Source organism: Zootermopsis nevadensis, unplaced genomic scaffold (genome assembly GCF_977971745.1).
Source record: "Zootermopsis nevadensis isolate Lab colony 2312 unplaced genomic scaffold, Znev_1.0 Znev_ptg000032l, whole genome shotgun sequence".
Classification (NCBI taxonomy): Eukaryota; Metazoa; Arthropoda; class Insecta; order Blattodea; family Termopsidae; genus Zootermopsis; species Zootermopsis nevadensis.
Window position 1 is genome coordinate 2,728,466 of NW_028259164.1, and position 22,028 is coordinate 2,750,493.

At 38.0% G+C, this 22,028-nt stretch overlaps 3 protein-coding genes and 1 non-coding gene across 7 annotated transcripts in view; all 4 read left to right on the forward strand.

The window, feature by feature from the left end:
• Positions 1-3,348, forward strand: part of NK7.1 (homeobox protein NK7.1) — a 159,118-nt gene extending 155,770 nt beyond the window's left edge. Inside the window, exon 3 of the mRNA XM_087359694.1 lies at positions 1,747-3,348. Within this exon, the coding sequence (XP_087215820.1) occupies positions 1,747-2,409 (663 nt within the window). The 3' untranslated portion in view covers positions 2,410-3,348. The remainder of the gene's footprint in view (positions 1-1,746) is intronic.
• Positions 3,349-7,743: 4,395 nt separating this feature from the next.
• Positions 7,744-14,502, forward strand: LOC110841349 (adipokinetic hormone/corazonin-related peptide). Of its 3 annotated transcripts, none has more exons than XM_022086823.2 (4): positions 7,748-8,146; positions 12,037-12,117; positions 13,234-13,405; positions 14,263-14,502. In XM_022086823.2, the coding sequence occupies exons 2-4, from the start codon at positions 12,107-12,109 to the stop codon at positions 14,407-14,409; spliced, it is 330 nt and encodes a 109-aa protein (XP_021942515.1). In that variant the 5' UTR covers positions 7,748-8,146; positions 12,037-12,106; the 3' UTR covers positions 14,410-14,502. The 3 variants fall into 3 exon arrangements, with proteins under 3 accessions (XP_021942512.1, XP_021942515.1, XP_021942514.1); XM_022086822.2 differs by having other exon boundaries at positions 7,749-8,146; positions 11,980-12,117; XM_022086820.2 differs by lacking the exon at positions 12,037-12,117 and having other exon boundaries at positions 7,744-8,146.
• TRNAL-CAA (transfer RNA leucine (anticodon CAA)) lies at positions 14,025-14,143 on the forward strand. The gene is made up of 2 exons: positions 14,025-14,062; positions 14,098-14,143. It is a non-coding gene; the product is annotated as a tRNA-Leu (tRNA).
• Positions 14,503-14,967: 465 nt separating the features above from the next.
• The window catches only part of LOC110841329 (MAD2L1-binding protein), a 177,737-nt gene continuing 170,676 nt past the window's right edge, over positions 14,968-22,028 (forward strand). The window contains exon 1 of one of the 2 annotated variants that reach the window (XM_087359598.1): positions 14,968-15,105. The gene's annotated coding sequence lies outside the window, so the exon portion shown is untranslated. The remainder of the gene's footprint in view (positions 15,106-22,028) is intronic. The other variant, XM_087359599.1, reaches the window with a different exon arrangement.

Consider the following 22,028-nt stretch of genomic DNA (forward strand, 5'->3'; position numbering starts at 1 on the left):
TTATAGTTAGAAGGTTCCCAGGCAATGCCCACTCGTCCTTCCGATACGGATAAAGTAAGAGTGAAGACGTTAGGGTAATAATTAGTGAGAGTTTGCTAATAGCGACGTCAGAATTTTGATTTTTTGTTAATGAATGTTGAAGGAATAATTTGGAATGTTAAGTAAAATATTTAAGAAATCAGTCCGTACCGCGAAGAGAACACCACAGTTTTCCATTAGAAGATCAACTGGTTAATCCTTTGAAGCCAAAGCTCGTCTAAATATTATTTAATAATTCAGTCCGTACCGCGAAGAAAACACCACAGTTTTCCATTAAAAGATCAACTGGTTAATCCTTTGAAGCCGAAGCTCGTCTAAATATTATTTAATAATTCAATCCGTACCGCGAAGAAAACACTTCACTTCACCATTACAAAAGTCAAGTGGTTAACGCTGTTTAAGGAAATGTTCGCTGGTTACAGTGAGCATAATACGAAATCTATAAATACAAAATGAAGAGCTACTGATTGTTAAAGCAGGTGGTTCATATAGTTACCATGTGGTTTTAAAGGGTTGAGTTATATCAGTCGGCAAAGCGAATTTCCCAATATCCGGCAGAAGGACGGATTTACGACAAATTGTCCACACCGGCCCGCCGGTGTAAATTAGAACAGAAATAAAAGCTATTGAACACTTAACTTTCTACAGTAACGAATGCATTTTAGCAAAGCAGTTCTGTAATATTCTACACTGCTCACTCCGTCTCTGTTAATTGTGAATAATTTCAAGACCATTTTGGTTTAAAATACTTACAATTTACAGTCGTTGCTTAAATTAAGACAAGCTACACACTCTGACAAATAACAAATGTTATCATTTAATTAAACTTAATCACTCTTTTGTTGCTTTCTCAAAAAGTGGACAAGCTTTTATAAAGCTGTGTCATTATAAATTTGAACTGTGTAGTTATCTGAGAATATTTGTCATACATAGTCTCAATATGAATTACTTTCTTGTTATAAAAATTACGTTCAATACGACGCAGTGCCTTGTGATTAACTTCGTAGACCTCAGAATCTTAAAAAAAAAGTCACTTTTAGCGTGATTATAGCAATTGAGTTTAAAAAGCTTTATTGTGGAAGGATTTGGAGAGATCTGAAACACGTCAGTAATTTCGTAAATTTGCCTCAAATGTTGGGCTATTACTTCTGTTGTGGAGGGGAGTTGAATAATTACGAGATCACGAGAATTGTGTTGCGTGCACTCTGTTCAGGACAGTAGCATTCACGTTAAGTGGCCGCGTTGTCTTGTGCGATTTTCCATTATACCTTGGGAATACCGGGCAATAGTGGCCGCGTTGTCTTGTGCGATTTTCCATTATACCTTGGGAAGACCGGGCAATAGTGGCCGCGTTGTCTTGTGCGATTTTCCATTACACCTTGGGAAGACCGGGCAATAGTGGCCGCGTTGTCTTGTGCGATTTTCCATTACACCTTGGGAAGACCGGGTAATAGTGGCCGCGTTGTCTTGTGCGATTTTCCATTATACCTTGGGAAGACCGGGCAATACTGGCCGCGTTTTTATGTGTTGGTATTGCCTAACTGGTCCAAAGATCAAATCCTCTAATGCGATGCTTAAGTAGGTTTAAAACCGGGTAATGTAAACTCATGTGATACTTAGTCTGAGTTCTTGCCGGTGGATGGATTCGGTTTAAACTTATGTACGATCCGACCGCACCTAATAATTCGTTTGTTTTGGGTGTTTCAGGTGAAAATTTGGTTCCAAAACCGTCGGACCAAGTGGAAGAAACAGGACAACATAAGCAACGCGGAAGCTGCGGAGCACAAGAACCAGTCCGCGGGGAAGCCGGAGAAACACAACAGCAAAGATCCCGCCGCGAAGACTGCAGTAGCAGCGCCTACCAAAACGTCGATCGTTCCATCTCCCGTGACAGTGCCACAAGTGCCAACGTCGATGGCGGCCGTCACCAAAGTGAACAACGGAATAAATTTAGTGAAAGCACCCGCCCTCGGTGTAGACTCAGCGCCCGTCACTGTAGGTCCCATGACTCCCTTGGCCTCACCCAGCAGTGGCGAAGACCACTCGAACGCTTCCCTGTTCACAGCGGACGGCTCAGTATCTGAAAGTTGTTTTTCTGAATCGGACTCCATGAGACAGCAAGTACTGACAGTGGCGACAAATCTAACAGTGAACGTAGCGGCAAGTGAGCGAACTACAAGTAGGTCTCCGACGGCCTCTCCGGCTTCATCTTGCGCGGGCACGAAGACTCCTAACAATGGCACGAATATGAATTCGTGCAGTGTTGTACAAAGTCCGCCTTCAACCGCCAGCGATCCGAACGCCACAGGTGTTGGGGCAGCGAACCTTGCTGCGGAAACGGAACAACGTCCTGTGTCGCCATCTAGCTAACTACTAGCGAAACAATTCAGGAGACAGAGCGCCCGTAGTCTGTATTGTCAGTCGAGGGAATCTTAAAACTCAGTCCACTTACAGCAGAGACAAATACCGCCAGATTTTCTGTTCAATATCTGCTGCTGCTGCTGTTAACAGAAATATAGTACAGCAAGTCTTGTCAGATAGTTTTGTTTGTTGCAAATTGTGCCATACATTTATCATTTCCTTATTAGTGAGTACGTACAAGTATAATTTAACATAAATCAGAGATGATCAGTTTCATTTGTCAGTAGATGTGTATCACGTGTATTATCTTAAAATCCTTCCAAAATTAGGCAAAAATAGTTTACGTTTCAGCAGTAATTTTACTGAAAACTGTAAATCCGTTGAGTAATCGTTACTGAGAGTGGGAAAATTGCAAGTTGAAAGTGCTTGTTAATTTTAAATCATAATTTTGTGAATGCCCTTTTTTTTTAATAAATTTGGAAGCTCGCTCTGTCTGTCTCTCTCTCATTGGAGGAAATCTAGTTAGCTGCAAGTGTGAGAGGTTTTCCTCTAATGAGATTGATTTTGGGGAATGATTTTTTGTTTAGGTCGTCCTGTAGAAAAAGAAAAGCTAGCAAGAATTTTGTGTACCTTAGAAACTGAAAGAAATCTGGGCAAGCCTTTTTCAGGTGATACAGTAGTGCACAATATAAAAGAATGGGTGTTATGAACTGTCTTTGTGGTCGGAGTGTTTTAATAACTTAGACAAATTTATTTTTCTTGTCTATAAATCGCTTTTTAAGTTTTACTGTAATGACACGATATTGTCATTTGGGCTGTGTCCTGAAAATTGAAAATCCTCGTCAGTACGGTATTTAAGTTCTTTTTGTTTTAATCTTTACTACTGCATAATATATTATTATAGAAGAAACAAAGAGCTAATTTGTAAATAAAATTAAATTTCAAAGATCATGTGTACATTTTCTTATCCTGGTACTCCACACGCTTATCCACAATTTTCTATTGGTTACAGACGCAGTCTTTGGGGCCCACCCAGCCCCCCTACCCAATGGGTACAGCGGGTATTTTCCCCTGGGATAAAGCTGACACCCACCCCGATATAGTGCCGAGGTCAAGAATGAGTAGGAACTATAAGCCTCTCCTCACAAGCGCCTCCGTGGAGTGTAGTGGGACAACTTTACTTAACTAAGATAATAAAATATTTTTGTAACGTCATAAATCATGTAATCATTGTCAGATTTAAATTTGATTTTTCGCTTTAAGAAAGAATATCATTGGTAGATTGGATTCGTCTGGCTTAAGTCAAGGGAGCAGTGGCGTGCTACGAAACACCTCAGTATTATTACCCTATAATGGTAAATGTTTACGTTTTCAAAAAAATTACAGTCTATATAAAATCGATTTTCATACTTTAAAAATCCGTAAAAAAAACCGCAATAAAAATATACGATCTCAGATTTTTATCTAGAATTTTAAGCTTTTGTGAAAAGTGGATAATGAAAGAAAATCCTAAAATACAATCAAGGTTACTAAAATGAAATTTGCGAGAACAAACCGAAATTAATTTGGCTACAAGAAAGACGAACATTGGACAAAATTCTGACTGTAGATTAGATAGGGAAGTCAGATACTTTAGAGACCCGATACATGAACGTAAATTATATCTCCATTTAACACAACAAAATTGTCTTTCAACTAATTTAGTTATCTGATGTCTGAGCGAGTTTGTCTCTTTTTAATGTTTTCTGGTTACCTTTGTATAGCTCGCAACAGTGGAATGACGGATATTTTATTATATACTTTATAGCTTATATTTTTACTGCGATATTCCCACATTCGACACAAAAGCTTACATTAATAAACTAAATATAAATTTACGACAACCTCACGTCTACTGTCCTCTGTTTCAGTTGTTTAATCGGCGATAAAGCGACGAGCTCTTCACTGCTTTATGAAAAAGTCAAAAAGGGATTTGAGCTGAGTCTAATAGCCACCTGTAGGTTTCTGTGAACTGAAAAATGTTCAGGTAAGTTTATTTATACGCCCTTTAAACACACTATGAGACAGACGCAGTGTTCAAAAACAAAAGGGCTCTCCTCCGCGTTAACGTGTTTCAAAGCCTGATTTGCTTTGTACTTTAATAGCCTAACACACGTATTCAGTAGTTGCTGTAATAATATCAAATCAGAATCGTTCCACGTCAACACTGAATGAGAAGCTGATAGTTGTTAAGCTAGGCAAGGAAATCCGTGTGTGTTATAGTATTCAAAGTTATAGTACTGTGTTCACAAGAATCCACAACCTGAAATTATTTAATCGCGGGAACTACCCTTTACGAATCGATTTAAGATGCATTTTAATATTATCCTATGTACGTCTAGATATCTCCCTTCTTGTTTTACGAATAAAATTCTTTATGTTTCTGTTAATTATGATAAAATACGAAGTTTCAGGGCCACCCTCGTCGAATCTTACCTCTAGTACTCTCACTAAAAGTCTTACTCCGTTCATAATTTTTATTCTTACGGATTCTATTGAACTTGAGAGGTAAAATATTCGTGTCATTCCAAGGGTGGGAGGGGAATGTAGCACGCATGGGGAAGACGAGGGGTGCAAGCAGTCACTTGTAATGCCAAGGAGCAGTTGTCGGGACAGTGTGATTGAGTGTGCGGAATGGATTCAAATGGCCTCAGAGACTTTGGTATGTCGAAGCTAATGGATTTTCGCTTTGGGGCACATAAAATGACCACAAATTTCTCTGAAATTCCTCGCTCTGTATCTTTCTCTTGAGAAAAAGTGACCCACGGAGATACATTTTCAGCGGAAGTTCTCCTGAACGACAATTACGATTAGTTAATCAGCCAGAAACTGTGATTGAAGTTTGACCGCATTCAACGGAATGCCCACGAAAATGCTGTATTCTCAACGCATTTGTGCTGCGCGTAATGCATAACCGTCAGGGAGTAACTACTCCGACTCCATGACCGTAGTGAACGGATTTTGCAGTTTGCTACGTGTCTTATATCAAAACATTAGAGATAACTTTCGAGAAAAAAACTCGCTAATGAAGTATAAATAATTTCGCTTTCGAAATGAAAAGAACCCAAGAAACACGACTAGCAGAAACGGATTTGGTGGTGTGTGATACATTGTATTAGTGTGTCATGTATTTTTCCCCCCTCTGTTTATTCACATATTTATTTCTGTGGGTACTTTATTCCGTGGTTTGCAAAGTACACGTCACTAGAATACCATTACGTAATCATCTAAGTGTCTAATTCTTTGGCGAGACTCGACATTTACTTTTTTTTCTATTGAAATATCATGCAATAAGAATATCCTTGCTCAAAAATGGGAATTATTGAGCAAGAAAGTATACCAACAATAATCTCGGGATATGCGGGTTGCCCAGCTCCTACGAAAAAATTCGAAAGACACGGACAGTCAATACTGCAAAGTATTTTTCTCTCGCGTTAATGAGTGGAAAATAACTGAAGAGCTTATTTTACAACCAGCGTTTTATTTTTAATGTGTAGTTGCTCATTGACAGTTCAAACGTAGTTTAACTTATCCTTTTTAGTCATCTCGCTTATCTATTACACTCATCTTAAGTAAGTGTTTAAATAAAAGCGACGCTTTCGTATATACCAGTGGTATTCAACCTGGGGTACGCGAAGACATCTTAGTGGATACGTGAAATTTAAAAATAAATATTATTTTATGATAAACACTGAATAATCAGTAATGTAATTTATTTGATTTATTTTAGATGTAGATTATATACTATGTATAACTTGAATTATACACCAACAACTTTGGGGGTACAAAGTTGAAGAGAAATTATATCTGGGGGGTACGCGAACAAAAAAAGTTTGAATACCACTGGTATATATTGATGGGAAGAAATTAAATAAATTCACGGGTGGTAATTATACCACCACGTCGCCAGTTAAAGGTTTCATAAGGACCCTATTTTTAGCTTCACATGAAACTAATAAATTGTTCAGTCAAATTGACGGGTTTTCAGACACGAACAGATACGAGCGATTTTAAGATCGACACTTTATTGAAACTTCGTACATTTCGCTTACGTCAGTTATTCCCGATCGTACTTGCGTCTTGCCATGTTTTTACGATATTCTTCCCACCCCTTGAATATCGGTATCAGCTGGAAGCCAGCACTTAATTAAGTGTTGGTTAAGATAATGTATCTTTATCGTGCTCTCATCTTAAATAGCTTATACTGGCTGATTGGATTCAGTCCCACACTTCTGGTCCAGGCGCGATTCAAACCGGTCTTGAAATGTAACTCAGCATTGCCGAGTTAAATTACTGTAATTATAACGTTATACGTCGGACTTGTTTTCATGTCTTGGTTTGTAATGTAATCCCTTGCGATTTAAAATGTAGTTAAAATCAGGGTTGATATAGGATTATCCAGTTTTTTACGTGCTTTTTAAAAGTTGCAAAAATTTCGCCTGTAAACTTTGCATCGTCTGTCTGTCCGCCTCTTCACCTGTAACAACTCGAGAAATTCTGAAATTACTTTAAATTTCACGTGTTGCGGGCCGCACGTTGCCGACCCGTGCAACAGAACGCATTCCATCAACTAAACATTCAACGCGCCGAATTAGCCTTCCTTCAGCTCGGCGGAGTCATAATTTATATCCCTAGACCATACCTAGTTTTCCAGAGGTACGTTTTAATCCGCATTAGTATCCATTTATTTCTAAAAGCCATAAGTTTTGTTGAGCTCTCGTTACCTGAATAACAAACGCCCTTTTAATTATTCAGATGTTGAGATTAAATAACAGGTTTCAAGCTGCGGCGTAATATTTATTGAGGTGAAGCGAAGCGTGGAACAGATTAAAACCAAACAAGCTTCGATTCACGTAGTTCAACAGACAACCGCAGTGGCAGTAGCGACGAAACTGGGAGTTTGCTCAAATAGTTCTCTCGTTTCCCGTAGCGCTGCGAGTGCAAGGCGAGCAAAGTTGAAAGAGAGGTTAACAAGCGGCAAGAAGACGTTATAGTAACCGTCACCAAATTTGCAAGATTCAAGGTCGCAGCAGAATTGTGTAACACGAAAAGGAGAATCCTGGATTCAGAAGACTGTTCAAAACTCGCAGTGTAGCACAGCGAGCAACTCAGCACTGGTTACTTAGGCCCACACTACAAGGCGAGGTAGGGACTGAAATCCTTCCGTGGCCTTGAATTTTTCAATTTAGTGACGGCTACTGTAGTTATATTCTGCTCAAGTCATCAGCGGAACAAATAGCGACGCCATCTACTGAGTAAAAATTGTGATTACACCTCGTCGCCACAGATGTCACTAGCAGCATTTCGCGTTGCAAGAAACTCGTTGTTCATACGCTAGATGGTGGAGTAGTGTTAAATGTTTATAAATATTTACCCTAATTTCTTAAATACACAGCCGCATTGAAACTGATTTCTATAGTGGTGAAGTGTTGAGTCGTATTTTTCGAACGAATTGAATTTTTAAATATAATTTAGGTGAGCTTTGGGCTTCAAAGTGGTAACAGATCGTGGATGTGAATCCTTGCTCAGAAGCTGCTCATGAAATTATTTTGTTTGTGCAGAATTAGACAGCTTATTACTGTGTTTACGAAATCACTTTGCCGGAAGGTAAAGTGCATCTTATGAACCGGAATAGGTTTTTCAGGAAAGTGAACGAGTAGGATATCATCATGGCGTTTCGCGAAATTTCCAGAAGCGACGATATGAGGTATGGACACAGAAGTTTCTTTAAGCTGGTTAATTTACCGATCCTACTAACAGTAAGTTTGACTCTGACAGACAATAAGATGGACTCCATAAAAGTGTGTACAATGGTTTTATTCTGACATGGTTTAGTCTGTAGCCCTAAGGAAATAATTTTGAATTAGGGTGAGATTTCAGGTTCTGACGGCGACGGATATAAAGATGACAGTCATCTGGGACATTGCGTATTCTCGTAGCGACCGACGTTTCAGATGTTACTTGCGTCCATACTCAGGACGACACATTGAGTTTTCAGGAAGTCAGATTAAATGTTGACTTAAGCATTTGGTATTACGTGTGATGGGATGTTATGTTACGTCATTGATCCACAAATAAACACAGCTTGCCTGATCATATTGGGTGAGCTATGTCAACACCAGGTATAAAATTATGTACCGACTTATTTTGTGTCCGACCTTTCCTGTAACATCAAAGTTAAAGGGATTAAAAATATATTACAGGTTATTCGCCCTGAGGCGTCCTGATCTATCGACTACCTTCCCACACAGTTAACGGGGAATTACCATCACGAAGTAACCTTGCTTGCCTGCTTCATTTCTGTTTTTAGACTAATTAAAATCCTCTGTGATATGATTCTCTCGGCGATTATGGTCTCCAGGGTTGTGACACAGCAAATGATACCTTTACCCGGAAAATGGAGCAAATGTTTTCGTCAGAAGCTTTGGGAACTGTAAGCTAGGTGGCGTGGCGTCAGACCCCAGAAGGTGTAAGAGTTCAGCTGTCAAAATTTTTAATAAACTATATAAAAATAGTGGAATTGTTTATTTTTGTGCAGAGTTTTGAGGTCTTAAGTCGTCATTTATGTTATATGATTTAAACCTTTTGTTTATTTATGTATATGTCGGTCTTCTGGGTTTTTGCGCCGTGTTCATCGCCGTGAGAACATAACATTTCGCCTAGTTTGTATCTGTATTTTACTGTCTGTGTCGCGTGAGAATTAAGTTTGATGGTGGACGAATTAATTTTCTCAGCGATATTTTGAGTCGTTTAATTCAATATTATTGTTTCTTTGTTCTAAGGGGCATTTTGAAAAACTTCGTGTCGACTTTGACTGAGATTCCGCATCGCTGTTCATATGACTTAAAAACATTTAAGAGCTGAGATTTATTAAATATTGTAAAACTTTTATCTGAAATTTATTATTAAAGGGCTGGAAGCTTGTTCTATAAAAGGTTTAGATTTATATTCGATGAGGCGTGTCAACTCGTGTTACATGCTTCAGTGTGCCGTGCTAAATTAAGCGGATATTATTAAAATGTAACGATGTAACCGGATTTAACAACGTGGCCTTAGGGCGACAGCAATCCTGAAGAGAGAGTGGGGGTGAACGATGGAAATATGTAAATTATTCAGTAGACTCTGTGCATAAACATGTAGAAACTGGCATATGGGATTACTGACGTAAGCATTACTAGAAAAAGTTTATTCTGAACTCATTTAAGTGGCCTAACTGCATTTTCGAGGCTCGCTTAGGCCTTCAATATGCATATTTCTACACTGAAATTGTTGTTTCCTGTGTAAAGCTTATCAGAAGAAATATTATTATTCTTAAAATCCATCTAATTTACAATAAGCATTGCTGTTTAAAGCATGTTGTTCCCCCAACCTCAAATAATTGTAACCTAATAATTAATTAATCAATAAAGCTACTGGCTACGGCCTGGAAAACCTGTGGTTGACATGCCCTGAAGACGGAGGCAATAAATTCTTCCGAAACGTTGGTATCTGCGAAGTCCACGTGGCTTTACTGTCATAATGCCTAAATTTTCACAGATTTGAGAAACTCATCTCTCATAATACGAATTCGAAACTTCAGTCTAACAACATGAACAAAATGTTCTTTTAAGAGATGTTTCCAGATCACTGATTTTCCGTCGTTCATCGACCGCATGAAATGTATGTAATAATTTAATACCTGCAGCGTTTTAAGTGAGCTTTTTTATGGGGTACGTTATCTTCAGCTTCTGATGGGAAGGAAATTTGGGCTCCTTGAAGCCTAGTAGCTTACTGAGAGTGGTATTCCAATATTTGGTCATCGCTTCGTCTCTTTCTTGCCTGTGTGCATGACGAAGATGATTAGTTGAAGGCAGATCTTGCACCTGGTTCAGATTAAAGAGATTTGACTGAAGTAATTCCGTCTTGACCTCCTTTGACCTGCGGATCCCCTGTAGCTAAGTACATTTGTTCGCCAGGAGAATTTCGCGAGCCTCTCCTAACAATAATAACTGAAGAGACTGGTAATTTATTGTTCTTTTTGTAAGATTTGAGGTTCTCACAGCGGTGAGTATGAAGATTTCTGTCTTCTGGGTTGTTGCGCTGTGTAGTCTGGTCGATGTTAACCAACGTTTCGGAGGTCATACTGCCTCCGTCATCAGAGTATGAAGATTTCTGTCTTCTGGGTTGTTGCGCTGTGTAGTCTGGTCGATGTTAACCAACGTTTCGGAGGTCATACTGCCTCCGTCATCAGGGCGATGAGTATGAAGATTGCTGTCTTCTGGGTTCTTGCGCTGTGTAGTCTGGTCGATGTTAACCAACGCTTCGGAGGTCATACTGCCTCCGTCATCAGGGCGATGAGTATGAAGACAGAAATCTTCTTATTGTTCTTTTTATTTTACCTGATGGTTTTCATTGGAGTTTAATGCACAGATTATGCACTGCCCAGTTATCAACATATAATAGTCCATTTTACGATGTCATGATGAATTAAGAACGTAAAAACCCGGAAAAATTGAAGGAAATTGTAAAATATAAATACGCTAATTATTAAAAAAAAAAAATTGACTGGCCACTGTTATGTATGAGTGTCTTCGCTGCAAATATTAAAAGAACTGTCTACTGACTGTTAAAAATTAATTAATGTCTTTATTATTATTTGATTTAGTGAAATTGTTCGCATACGATTTGTTACAAATTTGAAAATATTTGAATAATGCATGTAGTTTTCGGGTTGAATGTGGTAAGCATTAAATAATTTGAGCTTGTAATTTTAATTTCTATAAGCAGATAGACGATTAGCTTACTTATACATTGACAATTTAAAGTCTGGCAAGAATTTAAATCTTCGAATTTGTATCTAGCAAATTTATAGTAATCAGAAATCACTATCAGTTGTTTTGTTTCTTGCTAGCCTCAACATTTAGCATTCGAAGGAAAAACGTCCTATTGCTTCAATAATCAAAAAGTCTTCAGCTTATATTATCAAACTTCCTATGATTCTCAATGTAACCAGCGATTATTTCCTTAAACAGCGTTAACTAGTTGATCTTTGTAATGGTGAAGTGTAGTGTTTTCTTCGCGGTACGGCCTGGATTCTTAAATAATATGTTCGCAGCGCGTGTCTCATTATAAACAGCGAGTATTTCCTTAAACAGCGTTAACCAGTTGATCTTTGTAATGGTGAAGTGTAGTGTTTTCTTCGCGGTACGGACTGAGATCTTAATATTATTGCATGTGTTATTCGTAATATTTGTTACCGTTCTGTAGGCAGGAATGAGAGCGTTTGTTTGTTTGTTTGTTATTACGTATTCTCGTTTATTATGACTACAGTTTCTTCAGTTCCCTCACATCTCGTGTCACACTGTTCCATATATCGACAGGCCGATGGACGAGTGGTGTGGTTTGGGGGCTGGTTTTCGCCCTCAGAGACTTCATATTGCCCTGGGGAGGAAATGTAAAAGCTAGAAAGATGAGAGAAACTAAATAAAATTTTGCAAAAATAAAAAAATATATAAAAATAAAAATGTGTGTGGGTGGTATATTTTCCCTTTGCTCCGACAGGATGCGCAGTGTCCACTGTTGTTATAAATTGAAGTTGCTGACTGATTTGAAATTTAGAAACTTGCTGATCTACGCTGAGGAGTGAAGTAACTTCCAGTCGGTTCGAGCCCCCTTACTGTGAGCAGACATGACAAGCAGGTGAGACCTTTCTGAGTTCCTAACATTTGTGCTTTACTTATTAAGGCAAATGGTAATACGTAATATGTGAAGTTTAATCCACGATAACGTAAGAACTCGACTAGTGGCCTGTCAGTTCTCCAACTTTGTACATGTTACAATTTTTCGGCGGGCATAATAACGTCGAGTATCCTTGCTCAGCAGTCATTTAATTGTCGAAACAGTCACTACGCTACGCTCTGTGAGAATGTTTTTGATACAACTCATTTATAAGATAAATAAATAATCAGGTATTGACACTTCTTCTGTTTGTCCAAAGGAAATAAAAAATTGCTTAAAACTTCTGGCTCTTTTATAGATATACATCAGCAGCTGACAGCAGATTATATTCGGGAATGTTTGCTCCCAATTAGTTTAAAAGATTTTATCTTCTCTTCTCCTTTCTAAAAACATAAAGCTTATAGCCTTACACTTTACCTGTCGGTTTGTATGGATGTAAACCTTGGTTCCTTACCCTAAGACAAAAATATGGATAAAGAGTTTCCGACAATAAATATTATTAAAAAGTATTGCATCCAAATGGGTGGGTGTAACAAGTTTTTGAGGGTAGGATGTTCTGAAGAACTTCATACGTAGTATTTTCGATAGTTATTATAAATGTGCTTAAATTAAGGAGAATGAAATGGGCCGGCCATGTAGAAAGAGTGGTACAGATTTTCATTTCAAATGTTAGTCGAAAAATCTGGTGGGAAAAGACAAGTTGGGAGACCTAGACTTAGATGGGAAAAGAATATTAACTTGGACCTTTGTACCCCCAAAGTTGTTGGTGTATAATTCAAGTTATACATAGTATATAATCTACATCTGAAATAAATTAAATAAATTACATTACTGATTATTCAGTGTTTATCATAAAATAATATTTTTTTAAATTTCACGTACCCCCTAAGATGTCTTCGCGTACCCCCGGGGGTACGCGTATCCCAGGTTGACTACCACTGATCTAGATATTGCAGTAAACCCTTGGGTTTGTTAAAGGGCCACGTATTTGATGTTGAGATTACAAAATGTGCTTAAAGTTTCTCCTCGATTGCGTTAAGTTGGACGAACTTAAGTCACGGCTGTCACGTGTTTCAGGAGACTTTGTGGCAGGGCCCTGCTGTTGGTAGCTGTGCTGAATTGTCTACACTTCAGGACGTGGGGCCAGGTGACATTCTCCAGGGACTGGAACGCTGGAAAAAGGTCACCAGCTGACCTGCAGTGCAGTGCCATTATCAAATCAGCTGACGAATTCTGCAGAGTTTTGATTGTGAGTTTTATGAGAAATTTACGAGTTCAAATAGCATTATTGCTCGATTAATTACATTCAAAATTCACTAAAGTCTCGTGGGTTATGATTTCTAGGTGGGGTACACGTTTCGCATAAATATACTGCCTCCATCTACAGGGCTGAAGTATCCACGAAAATAATTTAAAATGTAGGTCTTACAGAAAAAATAAATATTCTATTTTCTGCCTTCATCTTCTGGGTAGTGACGCCGTGTGGACTTGTAGGTAGATATCAGAGGAACATATGCCTCCTTCTTCAAGGCTGAATTCTCTTCCGTAACGTTAGATCCACCTACAGATTTAGAGCTTGTGTTTGAAGTATGTTTATTAACCAGAACATTTACATTTTGTTATCTTTGTAATGTCGAAATGTGTTGTGCGGTTTCGTGCGGTTGAACTCTACATATATTATTAGTTATTAGCGTTTCGCTCATAAAAGTAGTAACTGAATTGCTTCATTGTTGTTGTATGTAATTAATTATATTTTTATCATGAACCATCAAGTTTGTATGATGAATAATATTTTAAATGTATGTAATGGTTTAATATTCCCTATTGGATGTGTATATGAAGTTATATCAATGAGTTATTGTCTGTATGTCAGGATGGCCGAGCGGTCTAAGGCGCCAGACTCAAGGTTAACCTTGCCTACCCAGTAGGCTTTGCGAGAAGTTCTGGTCCTCTTCTGAGGGCGTGGGTTCGAATCCCACTTCTGACAAACTTTTTTTTTATCTTTTTATACATAATATATGTGTTAATAGCACAGCATTTTAAAAATATTGCGCCTTTTCATCGAAACAACAGTGACGCAAGTACAATTAATATTTCTTCTTTCAGGAGGAATTTCGTCAATTGGCCGCGTGCGAAACGAAATCACTTCTGAGATTCCTGAAGGATTATGACGACAGTCAAGCTGATATATTTATGGAAAGTCAAAATGGACGACAGACGCCAACAAACGATCTGCATCAACGCAATTTTTAAAACATCTGCTACGATGAATTAAAAATTACATGTAATGGCATACTGAATTATATATTTTTTGGGCAATAAATATAATTTTTCTCTTGTAGCATATCTGTGATGGACCTTCAGTGTTTCTTCTATGGATATTTTAAAAGTCTTTAATCTACTCTTGCAGTGAGCTCTGCTTAGACCACGGATTCTCAATCGTTAACGACCTGGGCCTACATTCACCTTTCCTCTTCTTTGAGCTGAGCAGTTTGTCGCAGCGATAATTGTTCAATGATATTATCATAAGATTATTATTTTTATCATTAAACGTGGCAAAACAATTATTATTCTTCGCGAAGTGCGAAAGACACAGGCGGACCGCGGGTTGAGAAGCCCTGGATTCCGCCAAGTCCATAGGTATATCTAAAGCGTTAAGGGTTTACTAATTAGGCACCGTGGCTTTGTCTGTAGTGTTTAATCTTAACGCATACATTCCTTGCAATCGATTATATAAATCATTTCAAAAGCAGTAGGTAGGAGTGACATGTCTTCGCCAATAAAGAACTTGCTGTCCCGCTCGCCTACGTCAGAGAGGTATCAGTACAAGAGACATCTTGGTGAAAATACGTTTGGTGTGTCCATTGTGTTACAGTTATTGCTTTAATTGCAGTGGAATTGTGAACTGATTTGAAAATGATACGGACAGCAGACTTTATCATCGTAAAGGTACGTAACAACATACTTTCATACTGCAAAGTAGAATTAATTAACTTGAAACTTTTGTCGGGGAAGGGGCTAGCTTCAGGTCATAGTCCCTTTTCGCTCGCCATGTTTGTCTGTTGTCATGCGCTGAGACCGTGCAGTTGAAACATGTCCTACCTTTGTTTTGCAATTGCTGATGCTTCCTTTGCATTTAAAACAAGTCTTAGTTTAACTTATTACACACTTTAAGAAGTAAACACACGTAATTAAGCAGTGTTTAACAATCATGTCATGTTTCGGCATCTGCTGTTGTATTCGACCTTGTAAGGAAGTTCGATTTAATACTTTGCCCTCTTACATTCTCCCGCCATTATGCCTTCATCTAATAATATAATTTAATTATTTTTACAGTTATTAACAAAACGGATTGTAATAATTTATTAATTTATTGGTTAATCTGTTCGTAACTTAGTGAAGTGAACCCAAGATATTAATGACCTCGTGTGTACATATTTGGCTCCATGCGATGTCTTAGACCCATCTGATTGTATTGACATATATCATTAAATTAAATAATTATTTTGCTCTGGACGATGTCTCAGTAACTTACAGACAACCCCCCCCCCCCCCCCCCCCCCCAGTATCATGACTTAATGTAGTGGAACACAGGGTAAATATCAGTTTATGAATTATTTTTTGTGTGTTATTGAAAGTGATGGGACATTCCATCTTTGTTTTGACAACCTCTCCATTCCTCGGAATCGTTCGTAAATATTCGGCAATCGTTTTGGATTTTCCTTTGTTTCGTGTTGGTGTAGACGAGGACAAATGTTCAAATGATAACTTGCTTAACCCTTTGAAGCCGAAGATCGTCTGAATATTATTTATGAATTCAGTCCGTACCGCGAAGAAAACACTTCACTTAACCATTAGAAGTCGAATCAGGCGGTACCACATAAGATTTAACAAAAGAACATCCCGGTCAAAGACTTAAGGAGTGACCCCCCCCCCCCCGGTGATCTTCAGCCGACTTCAGAACGTTGATACTATTGCTACGGTAAATTCATATAGAGTAAGAACTCTGTCGACCGTCATCTACATACTCGCGGCCTTGAGAACCTGAACGTGAATTAAAACACCAGCATTGTGGCGTATTTACTGCAGCATGTGCCACCTAGTAGGTAATCGTCGTATTACTTTGGTGTGTATGAGTAGCCCTGCCGCCTGGCGGGAGGATTTGAAATATTTTTCTCCAAGTAGTGTGCGAAGTTGTCTACAAGATGTCTCTTGTGTATATGAATCGCCACAAGTTACCGCGTTAGAACCTTCTCATATACGCGACAAAGTTCCGATAAACATCAGTTTTGTGAAAATTGTCACGTTATATAATATTTTATTATGCATGTCGACGATCGACTCCTGATTCAATATTAACAACGGTATGATCTTGTACAAGCTTGTTTTGAAGCATTTCAGTGGATATTTTGTTATTTTTTCCACAGTCACGAATTGGTAACTGATGAAAAGTAAGTTGCAGGACCGTATATACTTCGGAGACAGAATTTTTTTTTTTTAATTTTGAAACCTTTTAGGTCTTGTTTTATTTTCTTAGCGATGGACAAGAATTACAATCAGTCTCGAGGACAAATGTCAAATTCTGGCGACTGATTGTGGTCTGTGAAATACGTGGCGTGTTCTCAACGATTTTGAACGACATTGTACACCTACTCTGATCTTACAACCATTTCAATTTGCATCCAACCGTCGCTCGTCTGTGGCGTGGCAGAGGGGAGGGGGGGGGCGATGTGTCACTATGACAACGCGTGACACATTTTTATATTAGCTCCGAGAATATTAAGTACGTGCAATATCAAACAGTCTTCCTCTGTAGTGTGATTTTGTACAGGGGGAGCAGATTTTTAATTTAGTTTATTTTAAACTTATTGCCAGTCAAGATTAACAGCAGACTACGTAACAGCTGTAATATTAAACTATTAATTTATCATTTTAAAAGAAATAGTGTATGATATGTTCGTACCAATTTTTATATTAGGTCTGTAATAAAAATGCAATTATTACGTGTGGGGACTGGAAACAATTTGTGTACTGTGGTTTATGATCTAGGTTATACAAAGGCACGTTGCAGGACAGGATTATTATCGTTTAGTTAAGATAATTAGGCATCCCTACTCATCTGTCTTCATCGTGCAGAGTTTATCTTTACATGCTTATAGTCGCTTATCGATTCAATAATTCTCTCAGTCTTTATAGAACAAGAAAATGTTAGTGTTCACAAGAGGACGTCCCGATAACATTAGCGAAACGTCCTAATATCCATTTCTTGAACATCTATTTTAATATCTTCCTCAAACTTTACCAAGGTTTCAAAATATCTTATCGTCAAGTTTTCAGAGTAATGTTTTGTACGTATTTATTATTCTTTTCAACGCGTATTTACTATATGAAGTCTATTGATCATACAGTATTCTAGTAATATACAGGGTGATTCTAAAAGGACTTTACAACTTTGAAAGTGTATAGGAATTTATTCAGAAGGGAACAAACACGCGATCTTTAATGAAACTCCATAAGAAAAAGTCGAGAGGTGTCAAATTGGGGTACAAAGACTCGTCTTATTTCTAAAAAAAAAACGGGGTTTTTGTTGTTAACTTTTGATTACCTTTTGATTGTGAATGAAATTACTCCTATGACACTTAAAATCATAAGGAGTTGTTTAAATATGGCAGCACTGCATAATCGTTTGCTATCAACTATGACCTTTTAGTAACATGTCTCCGCCCACTAATAAATCCTGCCATTCGCTCTGAAATACCCCAACAATGACCGTGACCCTCCTAGTTCCTTCCTACTCCTTCATAAAGCTTCCGCAATCAACAAAAGAACATCTAGACTCCATATTGTTGCCGTCATAAAGCAGGCTGCGAGCATTATTTCCGGTTACCTTACAGCAAAACAGGGTCGGATGAGGGCAGAGAGTACTTAAGGGCGCACCATGACCACGGCCCTTGGAGAGTGTTCATAAAGGAACGTGGTTGGCCATGACCAAACTTTTTCAGGCCCACAGTTCCTGGTTCTTGAAGAATTCTTAGGCCCCAGAATATAAAGTGATTTAAATTATGTAATTTTTAAATAAAAATAACCGACGAAATATATATTTAAAGTATTTTTTTAACGTGTTCTTGTTATATTTTAGGAACTGAAACATGTCGTGAAACATGAAAAATGATGGTCTAATGTAAATCGAATATTTCGATAAAGAACATCACTTGATATTTTAAATGTTTTAAATATTTTAAATGTTGAAATATTAATTATTGTAATATTTTAATATTTAATAAGAATTATCGTGATTAGACGGACAAGAATTAATATATACTTATTATATCACAATATGACGCAACTTTACCATCTTACCATCTTACAAAGAATATTGTAAAATATTTAATTCGTAAAATTAATGTGGTTTTTGCTTATGAATGTACGATCCTTTAAAAAAATCTTCAAGGATGTACAGCGTAATGAACCTTTTATTAAATGAGATGAATTTATTGATTATGCTCCATGTTTTTTGAGTTCTGTGTTTAAGACTTGAGGGTGAAGAACACCCTTAAATGCGGCAAGTAACTGACTCAATACGATATTATTATTATTATTATTAGGCTATTTCAATTCATTAAATCCTCTACCTTTTAAAGTAATATATACCTTTTAACTATCAAATACACACATAATGGACAATAGAGAAATACGCCATTCTGTCCCCCTTCTGGCCGACTCAAAGCGTTGAAAGTCACACTGTCATAATGGATTGAGATTAATGTTGGGGTCTCCTGGGACCTCCTGCTGCAGCCTCTGTTACGGAAAGCCCAGAAGAATGGGCCAATAAAACGCACCATTGATTTCAGAGAAGGGGATGGGGGGTATCGGGAAGGAGGAGGGAGGCCCTTGTTAGAGCCAGCAGCTGGCCGAGAACGACAGAATGAAGGGGTAGTCGGGGAGGTATTGTTACGAACAAGTTGCTATAGATACACAGTGACAATGCTTTGAGCGTTGTGACCCTCCACGGATTCATTGAGGTGAACCTATAGGCGGTAAGAATATTAAAATAGACCTTAACGACAGTTGTAGAGCAAGTTCGTAAGAGTGTTTTGGTGTATTAATATGATCTCTCCTCCCAAGTGGTTCCCTGTATCATTGTGATTTAAGCGAAGTCCACTCTTGTACACTTTGTTATCATTGAAAGGGTTCCATAATATTATATCATTGGAGCTCTTGGATGAGCTGTAATGCCGCTTAGTTAGACTGTAGTTTGGTTAATATTCACCAGTGCCAGTTTCTCTCTTCAGACTCTACGTCTTGAGTATCTGTGCCATTAATGTTTGTAATTGAAATAAAATCCTCGGCGTTAAATGCGTTATGACGGACAAAACTGTTAAATTTTCTCAGATTTATAAGCAGGAGAACGCATCGTCTATCAAAACGGCTTCGTCCGTTTGCCCTACGCTTGAAGGGAGTCTAATAAACCGATTTTGATTAAATTTCGTATTCGATAAGATTACGAGAAATTGGCCAGTCACTTCGATTATAATTTAGATCGTTCATTCTTAACTGCCCCTTCATATTAAGAACAGAAATATTGTTGTTGGTCTTTCTACACGAATACAAATAGGTCTACTTCAGTTGTTTCAGTCGAAGATCGATGAGTTTAGTTTGCCTTGGAAAAAAAAAATGAAAACTTTATTAAATTTAATTAAAAAGTCCGTTTCTCAGTCGTACTTAATCTTTGTCGGTGTTGAAGTTAAAAAATCTGAGGGGAAAATCTGCAAAATTACTTTATGTTAACTACAAAACCTACGTGTAATTTGTGGGTCTCATATTTGCGTTTTTAAGACAACAGATTATGAAGCAGTCTTAGTTAAGTAACTCAGCAGTGGTTTAGGCAGTTAGTAGAGTTGTAAGATGTTTCAAAACGTCCGTCTCGTGTTTTCAGTACGAACGTGACGTAACAAAGTAAACTGTACGATTCTGGAACGTCTTGTAAAATTTTATAATAACCCTTAAAATCTTCCTCTGACACGTGGTCCATGATTATAATATACTAACTCAAGCGTTAATTGATTTATTTAATTGTAACAAATTTCTGTACATACTTCTTACGTGGAGTATGAAATATTTCCTTCAAAATAAAAAGTTGTCAGTGGAACGACGGTTCCGGAGAATTTGACGTAAATACGTCTATACGGAAAGGAAGTTTATATATTGGCTTTATTCTAAATATTTCCTTTATACATGCTTTACGATTGAGTAAAGTTTGATTAAGACATTGTTTATTCAACTTGAATTAGTTACGCTTAAGATGGCTCTGTGGTAGCTGAATGTAAAGTAATGTAATGTAATGTTTTATAGGTAACAACAATGCCGAGTAAACAATTGACGTTTCCTAGGTAACCATTGTTACACTTTTTCGTTCCCCTTTTTCGTTCCACTTTTTCGTTCCACTTTTTCGCCGAATGAGCCTTCCTTATAGACGTATTTACGTCAAAAGAGGGATCGTGGCCCTTGGTTACGGAAGTAGACGTAATTATCAGAGCTAAGCTAAGTACAATGGAGTTTCGTGGTTTGCTCTATGCACTGTTAAACTTCTCAAGCTCTGAGATGAACTGTTCAAGCTATGCTGTATCACGAACACGCTTCCACAGCGCACAATAAAACATGTGACTAGCTCTGTTCGCATACATTACTGTCACCTAATCAGACAAACCACGTCCGAGACAGGATAAAGACATTACTAAAGCCCCCCCGCCCATCCCCGCAAACTCTTTATGATGTCGTGGTCGACGCCATTTTGTTTGATGCGTTATTAATAGCGATGGTAGCCCATTATTGCTGTTTTGTCCATTGACATGGCGTGTAGACGTTGACTATTAAGATCAAAATCGCTTGCGTCGTTCAAGTCTCGAGGCTATTACACGTTAAGTGATATAAGCAAAGGAAACTGAGCTTTATTTACGGAGCATAATTATAGTAATGATGCCAAGGGTCTGTGTTATACAGTGACTTAACTCAGTTTCCCAGGCTACGTCGGCAAGGAGAGATAATGGGCAGAGGAGGGGTGTAATTTAACCCTCCCTAACAGCAAACAAAACTTTTAACTCTCGTGTTAGCCACGCCTATTCTTAGCGCTAAAACGTGAAGAACCGGTGGACCGTGAAATTACCCTGACTCGGTGAATCTATGGAGAAGAAAAAAAAAAGTTCTTTTTGTGCAACAATGAAAGGGATTTTAAAACCACAAATCAGAGAGACCTTCTCATCACAAAAGTCACACGTGACGTGACGTCAACGGATGGTTGAACATCTGCCGTGGCACAGATCTGCTCTAAAGTAAACACCCCATTGAAGGCTGATCACGGTGGAGAGATTGGCAACTGCCAGGGGCAGGCTAACCTACAGGAAGAGATCATTCCATCAACGATTCGAAGTGATCTCTCAGACATTTATAGGCCTGTGCTGCCATCTAGACTGGTGTGGGGGAACAATTAAACTGAATATTTTTTTTTCTTCAAAAACGTTGTCTTAAGTCACTTCAGCTGTTTATAGACTGAAATGAGAAAAAAATGACTGTTTTATTCTAATATCTGTGCACATGGTGTCTGTCTGTCTGTCCGGATAGTTAATTTCTGTAAATACTGAATGAGTTTTCATTAAAATTTGGAATTTGACAGGAGAAAATGATTTTATGAGGAGCTTCTAACTTGAATCTTTTCAAATTAAGGTAATTAAATCAAGGAGATGAGATGGCTGAGTCATGTAGCATGCATGTGGAGTTGATAAATGCATCCAACATTTAAATCGATAATTCTAAAGGAGAGAGACTGCTTGATAGACCTAGAGGTAGGTGGGAGTAAGCTACAGGTCTGATACTTT

Excerpts from the sequence above, each read along its gene's own strand:
- LOC110841349 (XM_022086820.2), top strand. The coding sequence starts at position 8,109 with ATGGCGTTTCGCGAAATTTCCAGAAGCGACGATATGAG. Across the intron at positions 8,147-13,233 it reads TCCAGAAGCGACGATATGAG|GAGACTTTGTGGCAGGGCCC; the intron begins GTATGGACACAG and ends CACGTGTTTCAG. Across the intron at positions 13,406-14,262 it reads AATTCTGCAGAGTTTTGATT|GAGGAATTTCGTCAATTGGC; the intron begins GTGAGTTTTATG and ends TTCTTCTTTCAG.